Here is a 22,560-nt window from a genome sequence, read left to right as displayed (position 1 = left end):
TTTCATAGATGTGATTAAAGTCTACAATCAGTCCACATCAACTAAGAGATTATCCTAGATAATCTGAGTGGGTCTGATTCAACCAGTTGAAAGGTCAAAAGCAGAACTGAGGCTTTTCTGAGGAAAAAGAAATTCCACCTGTGGACAGCAAGCTTCAGTTTGTGCCTGTGATTCCCAGCCTGTCCTACATGACAGCCTGCCCTCTGGCTTTCAGATCTGCCCAGCCAGCCCCACAATCATGTAAGCCAATTCTTGCAATAAATCTCTTAATAAATATCTTCTACTAGTTCTGCTTCCCTGGGTTAAATGCTGAGATAGCCATGAAATTTTTGTTTCTTTTTGCATTAAATCTAATTGACTGCACCTTGACATAGAAGGCAGAAACTTCTCCTAAAGGTTCTCTTTATTATGAATGAGTTGAGTGGGGCTAATTATTTTCATGATAGATGTGCAAATGCTTTTAATTCAACAGGTTCCTCTATTTTGCTATATCTTTCTTACCTTTCCATTTCAGAAAGAACTATCAGATGTATAATAGATTCAATAACAACCTTCCTTTGTAAATCAACCTTTTATAATTTAAAAATAAATATATTTAGCTATCGCATATAAGTGAAAAAGAGAAAATAAAACCCTCATGTCTAATTGGCAAAAAAGTTGAAACTCATGTAAAAATAAATGATATTTCCTAAAGATTTAAAAGTAGGTTTTAGAAAGGCCTTAGATTTTAGAAAAGGAAGTGCAATAAGAAATCATTTCATCAAAATAGAAGCAAACATCGTCACTGCTTTGCCAGTGACAATCCAATTTCAAATGACTTAGCAGGAAAATTTTTATAACTCTCCTAGACAGAATGTCTTAAAACTGTCTCTTAATACTGATAGTCTTTTGCCAAGTTTCATTTCATCCTTAATTACTCTGAGAATTTCTAAAACTAGAATACACATACAGGCTTTAAGAGCTAATTTGAAAATAAAAACCCAAAGGAAGCAGGATTTGAAACTAAACTCAGATTTTAATTTAACAGAAAGTATTGTTCATGACAATTTTTTCTAAGATAAATGAAGTAGTCCTTTTAAAAAAACTTCACTTTTAGAAATGTTAAACTTTTATTCATTTTCTTATTGGGAGCTCTTTTCCTGGTTGTAATAAGAATATGCACAAATAATCATACATTTTGATTCTGAATATTGCAACCCAAAATTCAAAGTGGTTTTTTCATATAGGTTAGGTACTATTGTAAAATAAATTAATTTTAATTACAAAGGACTAGTACCAATATATATCTAAGAACTGTATTACCATTTACTTGTAATAACAAACATGTGCTTTGATGTTTTCATTTATTATTATAAAAATCGAGTTTTCAATGAAGACTATGGTTGTGAAAATAAATTTGAATTAAACAGTCCTTTAAACATAAACTAAAAATCATGGAAGAATAAAATGTCAAGCAAGTGAACATTTTTCCTGTGATATATACATAAATATTGTCATGTAAACAAAAGCAAAGATCAAGATTAAGTTAAATATCCTTGTCAGCAACTGAAATACATAGATTAAAATGGTTATTTTATTTTCTTCGTGCTTCCACTGAACACAGCTGGCATAAGCACAGCAATAGGAATTGGATGAATCTTTGCATTCCCCTCATACGCTTTAGGAGGATACATACAATAAAGACACCTCTCTATGAGAAAAGAAAATATTAGAGGAATCAGACTCCTGAAAATCATGACTTTCAAATATTAAGTCACCTTTTTTGCTCTTCTGTGAAACTACATCGTTTATCAGAATTTTGCCAGTTGAAAGACGGTAAAGCTGACACTGGCGTGATCCAGCACTAACACGAGTGGCAGCAAATTAGGCACAATGATACACAGATTTTCCTCTCAATGCGGATTATCCATGCACTAGGAGATAATGGCTTCCAACACAAAACAAACATTTTTTGGATAAAACAGACAATATTTAAGTGGATATATTTTCCACAGGAGTGTTTCTTTGAAGTATGCCCCAGAGACCACTTGAATCAGCATCAGGCCAAATACCCAACAAAATAAAAGTGTGCATTTGTGGGCCCAATCTCAGACCCTCTGGCGGCCCTGGGGATCTCTACTGTTAACAAGCCCCCCGGGAATACTTAGACACAAATTCATATGAAAGTCTGAATATCACTCTTGCAGACTACTGGGGATTTCTTTTGACTCTTTCTTTGACCACAAATATTTCATTATCTCTTTCCTGCTTCTTACTTATTCGCCAGAAGGAAAAACAAAACCAAAAACATTTCTGATTTTGTCAGCAAGTGGTGATAACCAGTAGTGGTATTTTTTTTCCCCTCAAACAAATATAGAAGAATAGGCAACATATGATACTGCACCTAAATTTTTCAAAGGTACACCACAGTACTTTTTTTTTAAAGCTTTCAAAATGTATACATAATAAAAACGTTCAAAATGGTTTGTAAACTGTCATCTGATCAAGACGATCCAGTGTAAAGAGAACTGCTATTCAGTGTGGTTGCTGAATTCTCACAAAGGCCCCTCACGGTTGTCTTTCACAAACACTGAGCCTCTTAGCAGGCACCCCAGAGCTCTCACCAAACGATGCACTTGCCTACCAGGCAGCATTAAAGTACCTAAGGATTGCTCATAAAAATAGGACAAAGAAAACAAAAGCTCAGTTTCAACTCCAACCACAAAAGGAGTCTCAAGACCTACTGCCGATATGTAAGATGAATACAGATCATGCTGACTTTCCTCAGAGAAAGTCTAATTTCAAATATACTTACTAATATCTGCCTGAAATCTAGTTTATATTGAAAGTGGAAAGCATGATACACTTCAATGTGCTACTAATATCTACTACAGTGTTTATGTTCTATAAGATCCCTATGGATAAAAGCAATTTTACCTGTGAATAATATAAATTAGAAACCAAAGAGGTAGGCGAGTATCATCAGAAGATGATCTCAAAATAACATGTTGAATAACATGCTTGAATCCCAAAAGAGAGGTTAACTGGAAAATGAGTTCCAACACCATGACAACTGCCTCAAGAGCAGGGTTTCCCAGGTCTTTCATGATGACATCCACCTTCCAAAGTCCTGACTCCTGATATGGTGCCATATGCTCTTCAGATATTCAATTTTAAGAAACATCTAATGAAGTAAAACGTAAAAAAATAATACTGGAGACCAAAGAGTGAAGTTGACATCAGCTGGGCTCTTTAAAAATCTCTACTCACATTAGAGTTGGACAAGACCTTGAAGATTCATCTAGTCCAACTCTCTGGTTGTACAACTGAAGAAAAGAGGCTCATTCCCCACTGGTCACAAAGCACTATAATTCTGAAAACATGCTGTAAATCCAAAAAGTGTTCAAGGTTAACTCGCCTATTTATAAAGCCCATGATGTAGCCAAGAGGCTATACTTTCAGCACTTATGGCCATAGTCTGAAGCCCCATCCCTGGGGGATGTTTTATAATGTGTTCCCATGATTAGAGAGAGAAAGGCACCAAAGGCCCTGGTTGCACCTGGGGTAGGGGAGAGGCAGAACATCAACAAGAGAAAAATAATTTGAAACCCCAGACCTGCCTTAATGAAAACTTGCTCTAGGCTCAGACCAGGGCTTATCTTCACCTCTTTACAGGAGACACACCTGTGAGCACATTCACATTCTTCAATAGCCAGCTCTGCTCTGGGCAAGCACTGGGGCAACAATGCTGTTCTACCCAGAACATTGAGAAATACAGCTGGACAACTGGAAACATCTAAACCCACAGGGCAAAGACCTATATACAGCTGTATTTAACTTCTCAGTAATTGTCACTTGTTTTTTTGCAAACCAAAAAATTGCCTTATTTCCTTATACCCTTACTTATCTAAGATTTTTAGTTCCACTCTAGAAAGGTAGTTATAAATGATTTTTTCTTTTCTATTTTCCAGACTTTCTGTAATGGTTTCACATTTCTTTTGGCAATACAAAAAATGAAGCTATTTTTAAAAAGAAGGTTTTAGTCTAAAAGAAAATGAAAGGATACACATAGTTCCCTCTTGACTATGAAACGTCCAAACCTGAACTTGAACGAGGTGTCCGTGTGGTACAGTAGAAATGCAGTCTCAGGACTCGGACAGATTTTTGGATCCCAGCTCTACCGCTAACCTTGGGCAGGGTTTTAGTCTCTCTGAGACTTGCCTTCTTCATCTGCAAAAAGGAAGAAATAATACTTCCCTCACGGGGTGCTGTGAGGATAAAATGATGCACAGGGCCTGGCACATGGCAGACGTCTAGTAAATGGTGCCCCTTCTCCCCACTGGACTCAGAGGATCCTTGGGTAAAAGGAATCACCACAGCCCACACCAGCCACAGCCTCACTGCATCCCATTTAAATTTGCAAGGGTGCTCCATCTCCTCAACTCTGCCCTACTGCTCTAAAGAATCACTACTGTGCTTAGAAAAAGTTCTTCATTTTTATGTTCCCTCCTTTAAAACTGTACACACAGACAAAACATTTTTAAAAAACTATCTTCCTAGAAATAATGCAATGTTTCCTAAAGCACAACATGTCATGTATGAAAACAATTCTGAAAAACATGACTGAATTAGTTTGTACATTGTTTCTTAAAGTGCACCAAAGTAAATATTCATGACCTTTAAAATGTCACTAACCCCCTTGGGTTATTTTTTTAAATAAAACTAAATATTTATCTACTGAGATGTATGTAGTTTTTGGCTACAATGTGATGGCAAAAAGCAGCAGTGTCTTCCAGAAAAAAATAATTGATAAACTCGACAAAGCATATCTTAGCAGCATACAGAATACCTACAATTCACTGTAACTGCAGGCTCAATAAAGCACAATCCTGATTCCTACTAGAAAAACAAAATCAATCAAAGGAACAGAAAACCATCTCCCCACCCTAAATCAAGGATTTCTCTTGAACCCTGGAGGTAACACGTGTGATCACTTCCCTATTGTGTATCCTTGGTAACAGACTTATATAACTAATGACCATTCTTTCTTTACACTGCACACACACACACACACACACCCTATGAAAAACAATATAGTTTAAGTGGAGAAGCCACGAGAAAAAAATTCAAAGTCAGATAAAGAACAACCATCACCCAAAACGTCAGGCAGTTCCAATATTCACACCACAGTCCGATGTTCCCCACACACGTAGACAGCACTGGGGCGTATCCGTCGCCTTGTGTGGCCAGGGAGCCGCGGCAAAAACTTGAGGGACTTAGGCATCATGTCCAGGCAGGCGTCATGGAATTTCTTAATCCTCCAGTAGTAAATCAGTGGGTTCAATGCAGACTTGAGGTAGCAGAGCCAGAGTAGCCAGGTGCTAATCTCAAAAAAGTTGTGTTGATAGTAAAAGTGCTTGCTGAATGTTGCCACAAGGCTGTAAGTGGTGAATGGGGCCCAGCAGCAAATGAAGACAGCAAAGAGAATCAAAATGGTTGTGAAGGCACGTGTTTTAAAGCCCATGTCAATGCTCATCTGGAAGGGTCTCTGTAGACTCATGAGACCCAGTTTGCTGGCCTGGCTGAGGCATATACCTTCAGGGTAGCTATGGATCCTCAAGGCGTTGTGCCGAAGGGTATTGAGTATGCCCATAAACGAATACAGTATCACCAGGAAGGGTAGGAAGAAAGAAATGAGAGAAATCAAAATCACATAAGCCTGGTAACCCGGATTGGTTGTGTACCCAAACACACACTGCGGGGCTCGGGAAGGTATCTGCAGGTCAGGGTTTCCTACTGCCAAAGGAAAAGCTACACAAAAAGAAGTTGCCCAAGAAACTGCAATGAGAACCTTAGCCCTATATGGATTTAGCTTATCCTGCCTCTGGACTATAATAAGAAACCTATCAATGCTAATGATGAGCAAGATGGCTACTCCCTCTATCACAAACAACCAGAAAAACATAGCAGATACCCTACAGAAGAATTTCCCAAAAATCCATCTGGTGGTAAGAATGGTGACCAAGGCAAAGGGCATGTTCAGAACTGCAAGCAACATGTCTGCAAAAGCCAGGCTGGCCAGGAGGATGTTAATGGCGGAGCGCATGGCAGCTTTTTGGTAAACCATGAGGCAAACAACCAAGTTCCCAAGAAAAGACACAAACAGAATAAATATCATTATAGCAGATAGGATGATCTGGAGAGGCAAGTTTAGGCTCTTTAAAACTGCTGGTGTTGGGGGCACAGCTGTACTATTCAGTGTCAAGGAACTCATCCCGGTGGGAGCCATGGTTTCAGAACTGTATCTAAGCAGCGGACCAATGTCGGGATGCTGGAACGGTGGAGGGACCGTAATATTCATGTTGGCGCTTTCATAAACTACGAATGTTGTGTTGGATGCCCCAGTATGGGACGCAGTCAACACTGCAGAGAAGACCATGGTTTCAGCAGGATGCAAGGCGCCGGCAGAGATGTAGGTGTTCTTCAAGCATTTCAACACAGAGCAGCAGGATCATGTTTCACTGATGGGCTTGGAAACACACTCTGGAAAACGGACAAAGACTTCCATCTTCCATAGGAGTCCTTTTGCCTGAAAACAAGCCCAAAACACAAAAAATGAATGGGAATGGGTTTTGTAAATAACATTTGACTTCTTACTGTTCATCATGAAGGACCAGTTTTGTGCTTTTTTTTAACCCTTTAAAAATATTTAAGTCTCTATCCTAGTCATCACTAAAGTACTGTTGTTCTGTTGTTTCATTTTTAGTCAACTACAATGGAAGTTTCATGACATTCATGTATAAAGTGAAAGTGAAAAGAATGAAAATGTATTACTGCCTTAAAGGCAAAAATTATAACTTTACAGTTAATTTTTCTTCTAAATTTCCAGGAGCAGCATAGCCTTTCCACAGTCACTATTAATACAGATTTTATTAATAATGGTTCTCCTGAGAGTATTCTTGATAGCTCTTTGGTACAGGTTCATATTCCATTTTTACATTAGCACAAAACTAGTTGGCAAAGAACCTTGAAATCAGTATCCTATTTAACCACATGATAATCAGACACTTTTGCTTTAACACTTTCACAAGTAGGAACTAGGTTATTTCCAATGAAGGGTCTGAAACAGTTTCCTGGCTTTCTATTTTATTTGTGTTTCTTCCCAGAACTCCCAAAACATAACTACTGGAGAAGTTATTCAAGAAGAGAAGAAAAATTATCTGTAAAACGTCTTGGTCATATTTTTAAGACTTCCTTTCTTTTCTAAAGCTCTCTTTGCTTCTCCTATTCTCTCTTCTTTCCCATGCACCCATTTCCACCCTTTATTTTCTGATACAAATACTTCTATCTTCTCAATTTCTTCTCCCTAAGACTTGTATGTCAGCAACTTGATAGATGTCAACCAAGAAATAAAGATGGGGATTCTAAAGAAGATGGCTAGGAAAATATTCAGGCGTGAAGAATGCATTCTAGAAAACATTTCGCTTTCTTGCTCCAAAAAGTTTATCACCTTTCTCTCTTTTTTTTTTTTTTAAAAGAATTCCTTTATTTTTATTATTTATTTATTTATTTATTTATTTTTGGCTGTGTTGGGTCTTCGTTTCTGTGCGAGGGCTTTCTCTAGTTGCAGGGGCCAATCTTCATCGCGGTGCGCAGGCCTCTCACTATCGTGGCCTCTCTTGTTGCGGAGCACAGGCTCCAGACACGCAGGCTCAGTAATTGTGGCTCACGGGCCTAGTTGCTCCGCGGCACGTGGGATCTTCCCAGACCAGGGCTCGAACCCGTGTGCCCTGCATTGGCAGGCAGATTCTCAACCACTGCGCCACCAGGGAAGCCCTATCACCTTTCTCTTATCCTAACCCCCAACTTCTTAATTTCTGTGACCCTGGAGTTTTCTGTAAAGGACTTCCCTAATCTACTATCTTCCTAACCCACTTTTGTTATGCAGGTTCTTACTTCTTTACTGGAGAGCTAACTTTAATCTCTTTAATTAGAAAGAACTCTCTTTGGATTTCTGGGTAGATTCCTTTAATAAATCCCTAAGATTGAGGGGGGTGGTGCATAGTAGTTTAAGACAATGCTGTAATTTTCTCATTATATGAATTTACAATTACTCATTGATCTTAGCGGTAAATGCTAAAAGTTCATTTATTCATTTCCTATAGTATTGAGGGTAGAAGCATCCCATTTACGAGACCCAAGATCCAGCACTGTAGCCAAATCGTGGGCTCTCTACCATACTCGTATCTCTCTACAATCCCCAATTTGTGGTCCAGGGCTAACCTTATGAAGAAGGAGAATATTCATCTGTTTGTTCAAAATATTAACGGTACTATACACTTTCACTGTTATAGCTTAATTTCTTTGTCTCTACTAGATGTTATCCATCCTCACATGTTCACTTTGAAATGCAAAACATACCTGGATAAGATGCTCCACTAATCCAGTGACTCCCAAACTTTATTAACCAAAAAGGGCCAATGGGAAAAGGGGCAGTGGTAGCTTTACACCATAATCACCACAAGTCTCTTTATAACTACCTAAATATACATACAAATGAGAATAAAGACTGTGCTTGCTACATAAATCAGCCTCAATACGATTCTATCTCTAGAGAAAAAGTATAAACGTGTACCTTAGGCAAATGTGTATATTAAGCCTAAGGTAACAGTGACAACTGTGCTTGACCAAGTAAACAAACATATCCACCCTGAAGATAGCACACACTTAGTTTTCTCGACCATGTTGAGGAACTAAAACAAAAAATGGAACGGAGCCAAAACAAAACCATAATTTAAAAGATGCTTTTTAAGGTTGTTACATGTGTGTATATAGTCACAACATTTTACTGCCATTGTAAACACTTCTAACTCAAGTCACTCAATTATTCGTCCATCAAATATTTATTTCAGAGCCTACTATGAGCCAGGCACTGGAGAGACAGTGATGAACAAACGGTGCCTGGATTTCTGGTTAAACAGGACCGAACCACCACCTAAGATTACACTGAAATGACAGTAAAGGGATTTTTAAAATTAAAATGTACAACTCAAAAGGACAAGAAGTATGGATAAAAGATACATCAATAGATAAGAGATTTTTTTAAATGTTTCAAAGCAAAAGGCAGATGGTGGTGTGGTAACTGAACAAAGTAGAACAGAGAACTTTTTATCTTCAATACTTCCACAGAAATATGCTTAGAAGAAGCTGAAACACCCTGTAGATCCCCAGAGAAGCTCTGGATTAGGAGGTACCAGTTACCACAGTAAGTGTAGGTGTGGCTGAAAACTGGGAAATTGAAAAATCTATACACAGAGCCATCAGAACCCCACTCCAGGCTCGGGGGTCTTCTCCTCCAGCAACCACATGAAAGCACGTACTCCTGTGCCAGTAGCCCAAGTCCCTGCCACAACTGAACCTGATAAGCACTAAACTTTAGCATATTAGTGCAGGGCTGAACACAGCAGGACTGGATGAATGTCTGCACATTCAGCATGAGAACCTAGCCCCCATCTCCACCCTGTTCCCAGACGGCCAGCAGCCAGGCATATGCTACCACGCAGGACTGAAGGACTCGTCTTTTCCAGTAACTTAAAAAGCCCTAGAAGAAAAAATTCTAGATACTAACATTTGATGTTGTCCCAAGAAAAATGCCAGCTTGGTGCCCAGTTATCCTGGATACTGAAGCCCACCCACTATCAAGGCCAACCCACACACACAGAGCTTCCAATCAGTTTTTCAGTGCTCGTTAAATAGAAATGGTAAATTTCCCAAATATATAAAGAATCTATAAAAGGACTAAACAAAAGCAATGTTATAGTTAAACATTAAGGAAAAGAACTCTAATTTCTAATAACAGGGAACGTAACATACATGAACTTAATAATGCCTTTGCCCTGGTATCTGTACATGCTCTTCATTCATTGTACTCCTGGCTACCAGAATAGAAATATTCTCTGGCCTTTCTTTTCTCACTGCAAAGTGTAATAACCAAAGCAGAGCTTTAGAATACTCATTGTAACTATGTTGAAAGATTCTTTCCTCTTAGGTATTCTCATCAAATACCATTGTGACCTGCAGTTTCTTTGAATTTCACAGAAGACTAAATTAAAGTTTTATACTTAAAATTTGTACTTCCAGAGGAAATGGGACAGTAGCAACATAAGAACAGTAGAAAATTAGCTCAGGTCAGTAATATTTGCTTAACAGTCCTAATGTTTAATCTAGGCTACTCTTTATTTGCCCTTTGTCAGAAACTCTTATACATATTCTAAGAAAAAATTAAAATTGTAAGTGAAGGTACATATATGTGTATATATTCATACACACATACATATATACACACACCTCACATGTATGTACACACATAAAACTCACGTATGGCAGAAGTGATTGAATTTATGATTCTTTCTCTTGTTTTATAGCATCTACAGAGACAACATTGGGGCAATCAGATTAATGACACAAGTAAGTGTTTTATGTTTGGGGTATGCCAGAATGTCACAATTACTGGGGCTTCACAGGCTGGAATGGGCAGTGGAGGTTGTAGAATTCCCCTGGTCTTCGTCCTTTAGTCTTATCTGCAATTCCAGTGCTTTAGATATTTGTTTCAATTCTCTGGAAAAAGTATATGTTCCTAAAAGGCAGAGACTGATTTTATAAATCTCACTGTCCCCTATGACTACTGTGCTTTGCACACAGCCAATGCATATATGGTAAATTATATTTATTTGCATTATGCTTTGTCAGATCAGAGAATTTCTTCTTTACTCATTTTAATATTTATTTATACATTATATGCACATAATTTTGCTTTAAAAATTATCAAAAGTTTTTCAATGGCAGTCAAATCCTGTACTACCCTTCACCATTCCACTTCTGTTTTTAGAGGTAGTCATTTTTAATTATTTTAAAGGTTTTTATCAAACGTACTTATTCTTTATATATCTAAATAATATGAAGAAATTGCTACATTTTGGTTTATCAATATTGTATATTACATCCTGATTTCCTATTAGGATAAGGGTTTAGCTGCCATAGCACCTCCTAACTTACTTCTCATCCCTTCATACTACCAAAATCTTTATTTGAAAATTTTGAATTACAGAAGTTAGTGTTTCTATTAATGTATTTAGGCTAATAGTATATTTACTGATAAGCTAAAAGAATGTTTTCTTTCTTGTATAAATTTTGGATTTCCTAGAATTAATAATTTACTTTTTATTTTCAATTTTTAAAAATAACTATCAATATTTTTTACCTGCTCCACCTGAGAGATTTTATATCTAGAAGTGTTATACTTTGGAAGGTCAGATTTATCAGCTACATTTTTATCTTGGAGTCATTCTTTTGGCCTCATGTCCCTCCCTGAAGTGATACACTTCTCTCTGTTACAAAGATGCCAGCCAGAAACATCTCTTTACTACCATCTTGGAAATCCTCCTTTCTGCCTTGGGCTCTTGGCTTCCATATTTCCTAGGTCCTTTGTTTTCCACTTCACTGCTTCCTTTGTTCACTTCCTTCTTTTCCAGGAACCAATTGCTTTTGAAGAAGAACACAAGGGAGGTAAATTTTGAGTCCTGTATGTTTGAATAAGTCTTTATTTGTTCATACTAATTGTCTCAGTTTAGAATTCTCAGCTGAAAATAATTTTCTCTGAGAATTTTGAAGGTGTTGTTCTACATCAGTGGTTCTCAAAGTTGAGGGTATATAAGGATCACCTGGAGCACCTGTTAAAATACAGACTCCTGAGCCGCACCCCCTGAGTCTCTAAGTCTGTGGTCTGGGGTGGCGCCTGGAATTTGAATTTCTGGAGGAGAGAAAAATTAAATTGAGAACTTCAAATTCCAAGCTCAAGGATTAGATGAAGATCCAGAAAGCTTCTTCAACAACAGTGAAAGAAAACTTTTATCTCGTATTGCCCCAGAAATGGAATTTCTGAAAACTAAATCAAAGTCTAATCCTATGGTTGGCAATGTTACAATGCAAATTGAATTCCCAACCTTACAGAGTCTCTTCTGTTAAAGTTAGGGCCTGACTGGGAAGGAGTAGGGGCCTGAAAATTGGGATGAGGATATATGGGGATTTTGATGAAGCTGAGGCTTAGGACCTTGTGCTGCAGTCTTCTTTGCCAACAGTAATAGCTTTTCCTCCCTTGCCTAATGAGGTTAGCTCTCTCTTTGCCTGAAAAATCAGTAAGGGCCTCACCTAAGATAGCATCTTGCAAGGGACTTTTGCCCTTCCTAATGACCCTGCCCCATCTACCTCTGTTGCTTCTACACCTACGACCAGAATCAAGTCCCAGCAGAATCCAGTGTGAGGTATAAATTGTGACCTAGAAAGAAGTACCATTTATATCAAAAGATATGCAAGATAATTCCAATTTACATAGACAGAAACCAGGGAGTGTGTATGGAAATGGATGCTGAGGGTATTGAGTCAGCTTAGAAGGAATATAATGTTAGATCAGATCAAATTTATTGATATGGGCACACTAAACCAAGATTCTGGATTCCCTGTGCTAGCTCAAATGGTTGAAAATGGCTCTAATAGTATGTTCAGTTGGTTGATGGAAGCCTTGTCCCAAAGGTAACCTACACTACATGAAACTGAGATGCCGTAACTCCTTGGTAGAGAGGGAACTATCCAAAGACTTCAGAAGATAGGAATGCTGAACTGGATTTATCATGTAAGACCTGCTCACCTACTTGTAACTACATCACTTGGTAGGATCCAGAGGGCACTGCCTTCACCAAGTCTTTGAGAGATACACTGGTTGAAAGGACCAGCAGCATCCTTGAAGATCTCTATAGTAGCTACTCTCTGAAGACCAGGAATGACAATGGGCAATGTTGTCATCCAAGAAATGGGTTCCTAAATTGAATGGGGATGACAGTATCTCAGAGTGGCAGGGGCTCAGTGACAGTACTTAACAAAAGATGAGGTGAGCATGATTATCAAAATGGGCAGCGAGCAAAAGCTGAAATCAGAATAGTCTGACCTGCAGAGATCACTGGTGTTTGATCATGGTGTTTCTAAGAGAGAAATAGTTAGAAAGCTACCAAGTGCTACTTGATCTGTATAAGCAGCAAAGCTATAAAATAGAAAAATGCAACTCCTCAATCAATTCCCAAACTTGAGCCAGGACACAGACCTAGAACCTCCTGTATTCAAGGAAGCCAGGCCCCTTTGAGGAAAGACCTTGCTACACAGCTATAAATTTATACTATAAATCTTCCAGTCTTCCCCAAAAAACCTGCAACCAATTACCAGGGTATACATTGAGGAAGGGGAAATAATCAGAACTTTGTGGGATTGTTGGATATGGCTCTGAAATGACTCTCATTCCTGGAGACCCAAAATGGTACCGTGTTCCACCATTCGGAGTAGGGGCTTATAGAAGTCACATGATTAATGGAGTCTGTGCTCACTTCCAGCTACCACTCACCCCAGAACTCATGCCATCATTATTTTCCCAGTTCTGAAATGTGGAGTTGGTACCGACACACTCAGCAGCTGGCAGACTCCCTCACTGGTTCCCAGACGTGTGGAGTTAGGGCTATAATGTAAGAAAGCCCAGGTGAAACTCCTAGAACTACCTCTACCTATGAAAGCCGGAGACCAAAAGCAACACTTTGTTCCTGTAGAGACTGCAGAGATTAGGGTCATCATCAAGGACTTAAAGGATGAAGGTGATCATTCCTAACACATCCACATTCGACTTGCCTATCTGGCATTAGAGAAAACAGATGGATCTTGCAGAGTGCAGATGCTGTACCAGATGTGATTTCTTTGCTAGAATAAATAAACACACTCCCTGGCATCTGGTACACAGCTATTGATTGGGCAAATTATTATTTTTTTCTTTATATGTGCTAGCAAAGAATGCCTGAGCAGTTTGGCTCCAGCTGGCACCCTACTACGCTACCTCAGGGTTCTATCAGCTCTCCAGCACACTCTCATAATCTAGTCCACAGGGACCTTGAGTGCCTCTCCATCTGTAGAATGTCATGCTTTCCATTACGTGCTGACTGAGAAGTAAGTAGTAACTACTCTATCCTTGGTAAAACACAGGTGTGCCAAAGGTGGGGAAAGATTACTTCAAAAATTTGGCCTACCATCTTTGTAAACTTTCTAGGGATCTTGTAGTAGGTCAAGATATCTCTTTCTACCACTAAAAAATAGGCACAGTACTTCGTAGGCTTTTTGGATTTTGATGGCATCATATACTTATTTGGGTATGTTATTCTAACCCACTTATTAAGTAGCTTGCAAAGCTGCCAGGTTTGAGTGGGACATTTAATAAGAGAAGGCTCAGCAACAGGTCCAGAGTGCCATGACAGCTGCTTTGCCACTTGGGCTACATGACCCAACAGCTTCACTGGTGTTTTAAGTGTCTGTGGCAGATAGGGGCTGCTACATAGTATGGCATTTGGCAGTCCTTCTATAGGTGAATCACAACCTTTATAGGTGAACAGAGACCTTTAGGATTTTGAACAAAGCTATATAGCATGAGCATTCCACGTGAACAGGATTATCTGACCTTCCAAAGCCATAAAATTGGGTATGCACAGAGCTCTTCAACCTTAAACGGGAGAGATGTGTATGAAATCAGGCCTGGCAAGTCCTATGAGCACAGTTAGGTTAACATAAGCAAGTGGCTCATATTCCCACAGCTCTTATTCTTGCTACACTGATCCTCTCTTCAAACGTCACCTGTGGCCTCACTAAGACGAGTTCCTTATGACCAACCAGTTAACTAAAGAAGAAAAATTCAGGCGTGATTTAGAAATGGTTCTATACAATATATTGGTGCCACCCAAGCGTGAAGAGTTGTAACACTACAGCCCCACTCAGGAGCCCTTAAGGTCACAGCAAAGGGAAAACTTCCCAGAGGGCAAAGCTTTGAATGGTATATAGTCATTACTCGGTATCCCAGGGGATTGGTTCCAGGACCCCCACTGATATCAAAATCCAAGGATGCTCAAGTCCTTTACATAAAATGGCATAGTATTTGCATATAACCCACACATTTTCCTGTGTACTTTAAATCATCTCTAGATTACTTTTAACACCTAATACAATGTAAATGCTATGTAAATAGTTGTAAATACAATGTAAAAGCTATGTAAATAGTTGGTGTGCAGCAAACTCAAGTTTTGCTTTTTGAAACATTCTGAATGTTTTTCCAAGTGTTTTCGACTGGCCGTTGGTTGAATCTGCAGATGCAGAACCAGCAAATACAGAGGGCCTACCGTACCTGGTTGTTCATTTTGAAAGAGACATGTCAGAAGTACTGATCTACACTCATTCGTGGACAGTAGCTGATGGTTTGGCTGGCCATATACATGCTCACCAAATAGCAACTTCATAGATAAGGAGCTAAATAATCTGGTAGAGAAGATGATGCATTCTACAGAGGTCAACCAACCTTTTTCTCTACTCTTGTTCTTCTCAAAAGGGATTATGAACAAAGTGGCCATGGAAGTACAGATGGAAGTTGTACATGGCTCAGCAACATAGGATTTCCACTCACCAAAATGAATCTGGCTACAGCCACTTAGTACTTAATCTGACAACACTGAGGCCAAAACTTGACTTAGTGAATATGGCATCATTGTCTGGGGCACCCGCCAGCCATCTGGTGGCAGGTTGATTACATGGACTACTTCCATCATGGAACACTTGGTTCTCATTGGAATACACTCACATCCTGGATAATTTTGTCAAATTAAACTGTCAATCATAAGATCAGTATGTTTAATATCTGTACTTCCTTTCTTTCACAGAATATCCCATATGTATACAGAGAAAAATAATCAGAAAGCTAAATATCTCTACCTTTTCAGTTACACATTTGGAATAAAACAGTGGCAATTCAAAAACAAACATTTAGAATTTTGTTTTTAAGTACGTAGAAGCATATCAAGATATTTAGTCCATACTCAAAGCAGGAATTTGTATTCTTAAAAGAGGATAACTTCTTTTCTCCTGAGTTTTTCTAGAAAGTAGAGTGTGAAAGAATGTCTTAAGCTTTTTTAATATATATAAATTAGCTTTTTAAAAATTTCATAGCAACTCTGAGACTATTACTATTATAATCCCCATTTTAAGTATGAGGAATTAAATACCAACAAACTGGATAATTCAGAAGAAATGGACAAATTCCTAGAAACATACAACTTACCAAGACTAAATCATAAAGTAATAGAAAATCTGAACAGACCAATAATGAGCAGGGAGATTGAATCAGTAATTTAAAATCTCCCAACAAATAAAAGCCAGGACCAGACGGCTTCACTGTTGAATTCTACCAGACATTTAAAGAATTAATATCAATCCTTCTCAAACTCTTCCAAAATACTGAAGAGGAAACAATACTTCCAAACTCATTTTATAAGGCCAGCATTACCCTGATACCAAAGCCAGACAAGGATACTACAAGAAAATAAAATTTATAAGCCAATATCCCTTATAAACATAGATGCAAAAATCCTCAACAAAATACTAGCAAACAGAATTCAAGAGCACATTAAAAGGATCATACACTATGATCAAGTGGGATTGATTCCTAGGATGCAAAAATGATTCAACATATGCAAATATTAACAGAATGAAGGATAAAAATCACATGACCATTTTAATAGATGCAGAAAAAGCATTTGACAAAATTCAAGATATTTTCATGATAAAAACTCAAAATAAATTAGGTATATAAGGAATGTACCTCAACATAATAAAGGGCATATATGACAAACCCACAGCTAATATCATACTCAAAAGTGAAAAGCCTTCCTTCTAAGATCAGGAACAAGACAAGGATGCCCACTCTTACTACTTTATTCAACATAGTACTAGAAAGTCCTAGCCACATTAAAAATATAGACAAGAAAAAAAATAAAAGGCATCCAAATTGGAAAGAAAGAAGTAAAATCATTGCTTTTTGCAGATGACATGATCTTAGAGAAAATCCTATTAGAACTAATAAATAAACTCAGTAAAGTTTCAGGATATAAAATCAACGCACAAAATCAGTTGTGTTTCCATACACTAACAACAAACTACCTGCAAGAGAAATTAAGAAAGCAATCTCATTTACAATAGCAACGAGTTTAACCAAGGAGGTGAAAGATTGTACAATAAAAACCATAAGATTTTGATGAAAGAAACTGTAAGAAGACACAGATAAATGGAAAGATATCCTGAGTTCATGGATGGAAGAGTGCTATTAAAATATCCATACTACCCAAAGCTATCCACAGATTCAATGCAATCCCCATAAATGCAGACATAAAACCATACCACACAGTGGTTATGAGAATTAAATAAGATAGGTTGCAAGAGGATTATAAAATACAAAGTGCCATCAAAATACAACATATTATAACCATGATCTTTCTACAGCACTTCCAACTATTTTATGCAACTCATATCTTTATCGTACACCTTTGTGGAAGTATAAACTTGTTCAGCTTTTTGGAGGGTAAACAGGAAGTATTTTTCAATATCAAAAATAAACAATTTAAACACTATCTGGAATTCCACATTATAGAAATAAAAGCAGAAACATGAAGATAAGGATATTTATTGCAGGATTATTTAAGAGTGAAAAACTAGACCCTTTCTAAATGATCATCAATAAAATAGTAGTTAAATGAATTATAGTATACACAAGCTATCACAAACAATAAGCTAATCCATAATAGTGACACCAGAGAATATTCACAAACACTGAGTGAAAAAATCAACTTGCAGAATGACATACAACATATTCTCAGTTGTGTATGTATGTAGATGTGTGTATATATGTGTGTATGTACATGTAAATGTATATGTTTAAGCAGACAAATAGAAGAACATACATCAAACTAACAAAACGGATTTCCTCTCTAGTGTGAAAATAAGGGTGCAAAATATATTTTCCTTCTTTACTCCTGGTTTTTTAAAAGTTTTTTTTTATTAATCCAATACTGATCTTTATTATTCTGTGGAACTTTCCTCACTGTTCCCTATATAAAACAGGACGCAGGATGCAGCCTATCTTCTTTATAACCTATCAGCCCTAACACAAAGCTGTGTACTCTAGTGATGCTAAAAATGCAGTAACCATTTAGAGCACCCTTTAACCATGGAGAAGAGAAGCAAGCCATCTAGTTTGTGGATCTTCTTGACAAACTGGGCCCAGTGAAGGCCCTGGGTTCAGGCTTCTCAGGACTCCCAGCAGACACCTCCCACCTCCCCGGGTCCTAGCTCATTGTACACACTCTAAAGGGTGACCTTGAGTCCACTGAGCCCAGGCTGCTGGGAAGGTCGAGAAATTAAAACAACTGCTGCTGTTCTAGAACTCTTCTGTCCCTTAAGGAGTGAAGTATACACATATTTGGCCTCTAGTAAAGACCAGCAGAGGACTAATAAGATAACCGAAGTGTTCTAGCAAATTCATAACTGGCACAGTAAAATAAAAACAGGTAAGAATTTGAAATACTGGCCTTACTCAGACTGTCTGCTTTTGTCTTGAGCAAAGTGAAAATCTAAAGGAAAGGAAAATGCCTAAGAGAAGAAGCACTCATATCCTGGGTTACTGAGCATCTCTCTCCCACTCTGGGCCACAGGCAATGCTGGAGGAGGAAAGGCATCACACCACTGCCCTTCTCTGATACTCACCACACTCTCAGCCAAAAATTTCACTTGGTCTCAAAGGATTCCTCCCTTCACCCGTATCTTTCCTCTCATTCAGAAAAGAAATAAAATTAACACTAAAAGAGGAAAGAGACCATGCATCACACATAAATCCATCTTCTTTACCTATAGTGGCCCTTAATACTTGTCTAGAGATTCTAACTAGAAAAGGGGAACGGTAGACAAAGAACACACCAGGATGGACACAAATATACTCAGTCTACTCTTGAGTTCTCTAGGGGGAGCCAGAAATAAAGAAACAGGCATTTCAGCTCAGAAATAGCCCAAATTTCAACTTGATTTCATTTTTACAAAAGCAATCATCTTTATTGGGCATTCTGCTTTAAAATTTAGAAAAACAGTCTACAAATAAATTTATATCACTATAGCAATGTCTACTTTTTTGGGTTGAATTATTATTTTTTGTTTTATCTGTAGATAGAGTAAAAGGAAGCTTTGAACAAACTAACCAGAGGAAAATAGTTAACAATCAAGTAGAGTGGATGGGATAGGGGAAGGCTTATTTGAAGTCATTTTTACAAAGAGAAAATCATCATTGCATCAAAATTTCACTTATTTTCAAGGTATATCTAACTTAAAACCTGTATGCAATAAAGCTAAAGGGGAAAAAATGCTATGCGCACATTTTAAGTATGAACCATAGCAATGTTCTATATTTATTAACACTGTTCCATTTGTAATATATTTCTAATTCCAACCAGAATACTCACCACAAAATAAGGAAGAATTTTTCTCATGAATGTTCAAAGGAACATTTAGTTCTTCCATGGACATTTTAAAAACTAGATTATTAAGCATGAGGATTTATTTGCATTCATGTTACTTTTCCCCACAATCACCAAAGAGAAATTAAACTAAATATCAGCAAGGGCTTTGTTTCAGAGGAAAATAGTCTAAGCGACTGCTGATGACAATTAAAACTGAAACTCAAGTGGCAAGAAAGCTCAGCATTTAATAGAAAAGTAAATTAATTATAATTAAAAACTAGGAAAATGTATTTTTTTTAAGTGGCTAACAGAAGATTAACCTTCTGGAACCTTTCTAGGAATACAAAAACCAACAGAAATGATGAGCCCCATGGGTGATGGGTTTTGCTCATCTCCTTTTGTCTCCTATTTCTAATTCTTAGTCTTTGGCTCACATTCATTAGGTCATTGTTCTGCTGAGAAATCTTTACCTGCCTTGAAACTATTATTGGGGAAAATGCAGGTCAATTTAATTTCATCAGCCTTTTTGAATAATTCAGACACATTATTTAACCTGCCATTGATGTTTCTCACAGTGGTGTTCGATTATAAATTCAAGGAAAATACCAAGTCTTATTAGGTAATGAACCTGGAATCCTTTATCACAGCTCTGCTGTGTTAAAACTTGAATATCTCCTTTTTTTGCCTATAAACTACTTGCACAGAGCAAAGGGTGAAAACAAGTTTTGTTCTGTTTTGTTTTTTATACCTAAGGGAGTATATGGGTACTCAGATTGAAATCCACATGCTAATTAAAAGCAATATAATTTAGTCTGATTTTAAGAAGCACACATAAAAAAGAAAGAAGATTTAAGCTTGGTTCTTTTCTTCTCAAGCCATATGCAATCTCCTCCCTACCCACTCCTTCAATTACTGCCTGAATGCAGACACCTGACAAATATGTTCCAACGGCCCAAACCTTACTTCTGAGTTCCAGGCTCACATACCCAACTGTTCACGTCACATCTGCACTTGGATATCTCAAAGGCACCTCAAACCTTAAATGTCCAAATTAAACTTAGTGGGGTGGTCTCTCCCCCCTCTAAGTGACCCCACACCAGAGTTCCCATGTTCAGTGACTGGACTGCCACCCATCTGGTTATACAAGCCAGAAACCTAAGAGTCACCTTGACAGCTTCGTCCCTCAGCTATAATTCATTCCTTCCCCCAAGAACTGTCCATTTTAAATCCTAAATGTTGTGCCTTTCAGGCCACTTCTCTCGAACCTCTCTGCCATCACCCTGGTCCAAACTACCAACAAGTCTCATGAGGCAGTAATTTTTTCCTGGGTTATTCGCAACTGATTCCCAACACCTATGACTGTGCCTGCCACATGGTCCACGTTCAGTAAATATTTGCTAAATGGATAACAGCCTCCTGCTAACTATTCATCCATCCCCATAACCCATTTGCTTTGTGAACTTTTTCTCTTTTGTTACTGTGGGAATCTTCTCTGGCCAAAACCTAGCCAACCCCCCACTCCTGTCCTATTGTCTCATTTCTACATGTATTTCTCTGTGATAAGACTCCATTGGCAGTCACTTTACAGTTATCCATGGCATCCCTAGATCCATACCTGTGCGCAGGCCTGCCCGCCCCTGCCCCAAATGGAGAACAAACTCTAGGAAGGCAGAGATATGACATACTTTTTACTCAGCACTGTGTCCTTAAACCCAGTTAAGAGCCTGGCATATAGTATACACTCCATAAAAAGCTAGTGAGTCATTAATTTTTAAAATTCTTTCATCATATTTATAACCCGGTGTCTCCTTTTATTCTCTGTTTGTGAAACCCTTAAAAAAAGAGTTTATTCTACAGCATTGCCTTTATACTTCTTTACTAAAACATTTGGTCTATCTTGTCTCTTTGGGAAGCAAGCTACAGGGATTAGTATAGTAATACAGGGAATAGATGAAGTCAAGTACCCAGTGGGATCTGACCCTCAGGGCAGTTTTCTGTTCTCTAAGTAAAGAGCCAGAGAGTTACAGGATCTTAGTTCCCCAACCAGGGATTGAACCCGGGGCCCTGGCAGTGAAAGCACGGAGTCCCAACCACTGGACCGCCAGGGAATTCCCTCCACGTACCTTTTCTAAGGCTGCAAATTGGACTAAGCACCTTGTCTCTGTGCTCCAAGTGCACTCTCTGCACACCACCCCCACCAAGTTAGCGCTGCGTTACAGTGACATTCTCTCCCCAGGAGCAAGGCATCTGGTAGGAAGTTTTTATTAGGTCTTCCACTAAGGCCAGACGGTGAGGGAAGACTGATTTTTAAGAAGTAATGGGGATATATGTATGCATATGGCTGATTCACTTTGTTGTACAACAGAAACTAACACAGCACTGTGAAGCCATTATACTCCAATAAAGATGTATAAAAAATAAAAAATAAAAAATTTTTTAAATTTTCAAAAATTAAAGAAAAAAACTAATCTGGGATTCTCTTGGATTAAATACATTCTGTTACATATAACTACCCACCAAGTAAAATACCCACCTCTGTGAATCCCTGTAATAAAGTAACAGAACTGTCTCACACTTTAGGATTTAGAGATAATTTTAAACTTAGAGAAAAAAAGCTACCCAAAAGAAAGAACATTTCCTTTTCCTAATCATCTGCTTCTAGTTCCCATTCCCACACATATACTCCAAATGCTGACAGCTCTTTAAGACTCTTTCAACCTAAATGACCAATATTTAGAGGCCTAGTTAACTCAATAAGACATGATTCAGACACTTTAAGTGTTACTTAAGACTGTAAAAACATGGAGAAATGCTTATAATGTAAAGTCATAAAACACAGGATGGAGTATTGCATTTTTATATACTTAAAACTGTTTTACACACACACACACACACACACACAGCCTCAAAAGAAATAATCATTCAAATGCTGAAAGTAATATGTTAATGGTGGTAGGATTGTGGGCTTTTCCTTTTCTTTCTACTTTTTAATGTCTTTTTATTATTTTTATGAGAAAATAAAAATAATTAACTTGAATCCTGAAGAATATTTTCAATACATTTGAAAGAAAGCATAAAGCCATGCCTCATTGAAATTCTAATAGAGTAAAACCGCAGTCTATAAGAATTATTCATTATAGCTGAGTGGCCCAGCTACCACTAAGGTGAGTGAATG

At 37.9% G+C, this 22,560-nt stretch overlaps 1 protein-coding gene across 1 annotated transcript in view; it reads right to left on the bottom strand.

The window, feature by feature from the left end:
• Positions 1 to 1,476: 1,476 nt before the first annotated feature.
• GPR63 (G protein-coupled receptor 63) overlaps positions 1,477 to 22,560 on the bottom strand; it is a 54,143-nt gene continuing 33,059 nt past the window's right edge. Inside the window, exon 2 of the mRNA XM_068551616.1 lies at positions 1,477 to 6,568. Coding sequence (XP_068407717.1) covers positions 5,159 to 6,418 — 1,260 coding nt within the window. The 5' untranslated portion in view covers positions 6,419 to 6,568 and the 3' untranslated portion in view covers positions 1,477 to 5,158. The remainder of the gene's footprint in view (positions 6,569 to 22,560) is intronic.

Source organism: Eschrichtius robustus, chromosome 9, assembly GCF_028021215.1.
Source record: "Eschrichtius robustus isolate mEscRob2 chromosome 9, mEscRob2.pri, whole genome shotgun sequence".
NCBI lineage: Eukaryota > Metazoa > Chordata > Mammalia > Artiodactyla > Eschrichtiidae > Eschrichtius > Eschrichtius robustus.
The sequence above is the reverse complement of the archived record's forward strand: the minus strand, read 5'-3'. Positions and strand labels throughout refer to the sequence as shown.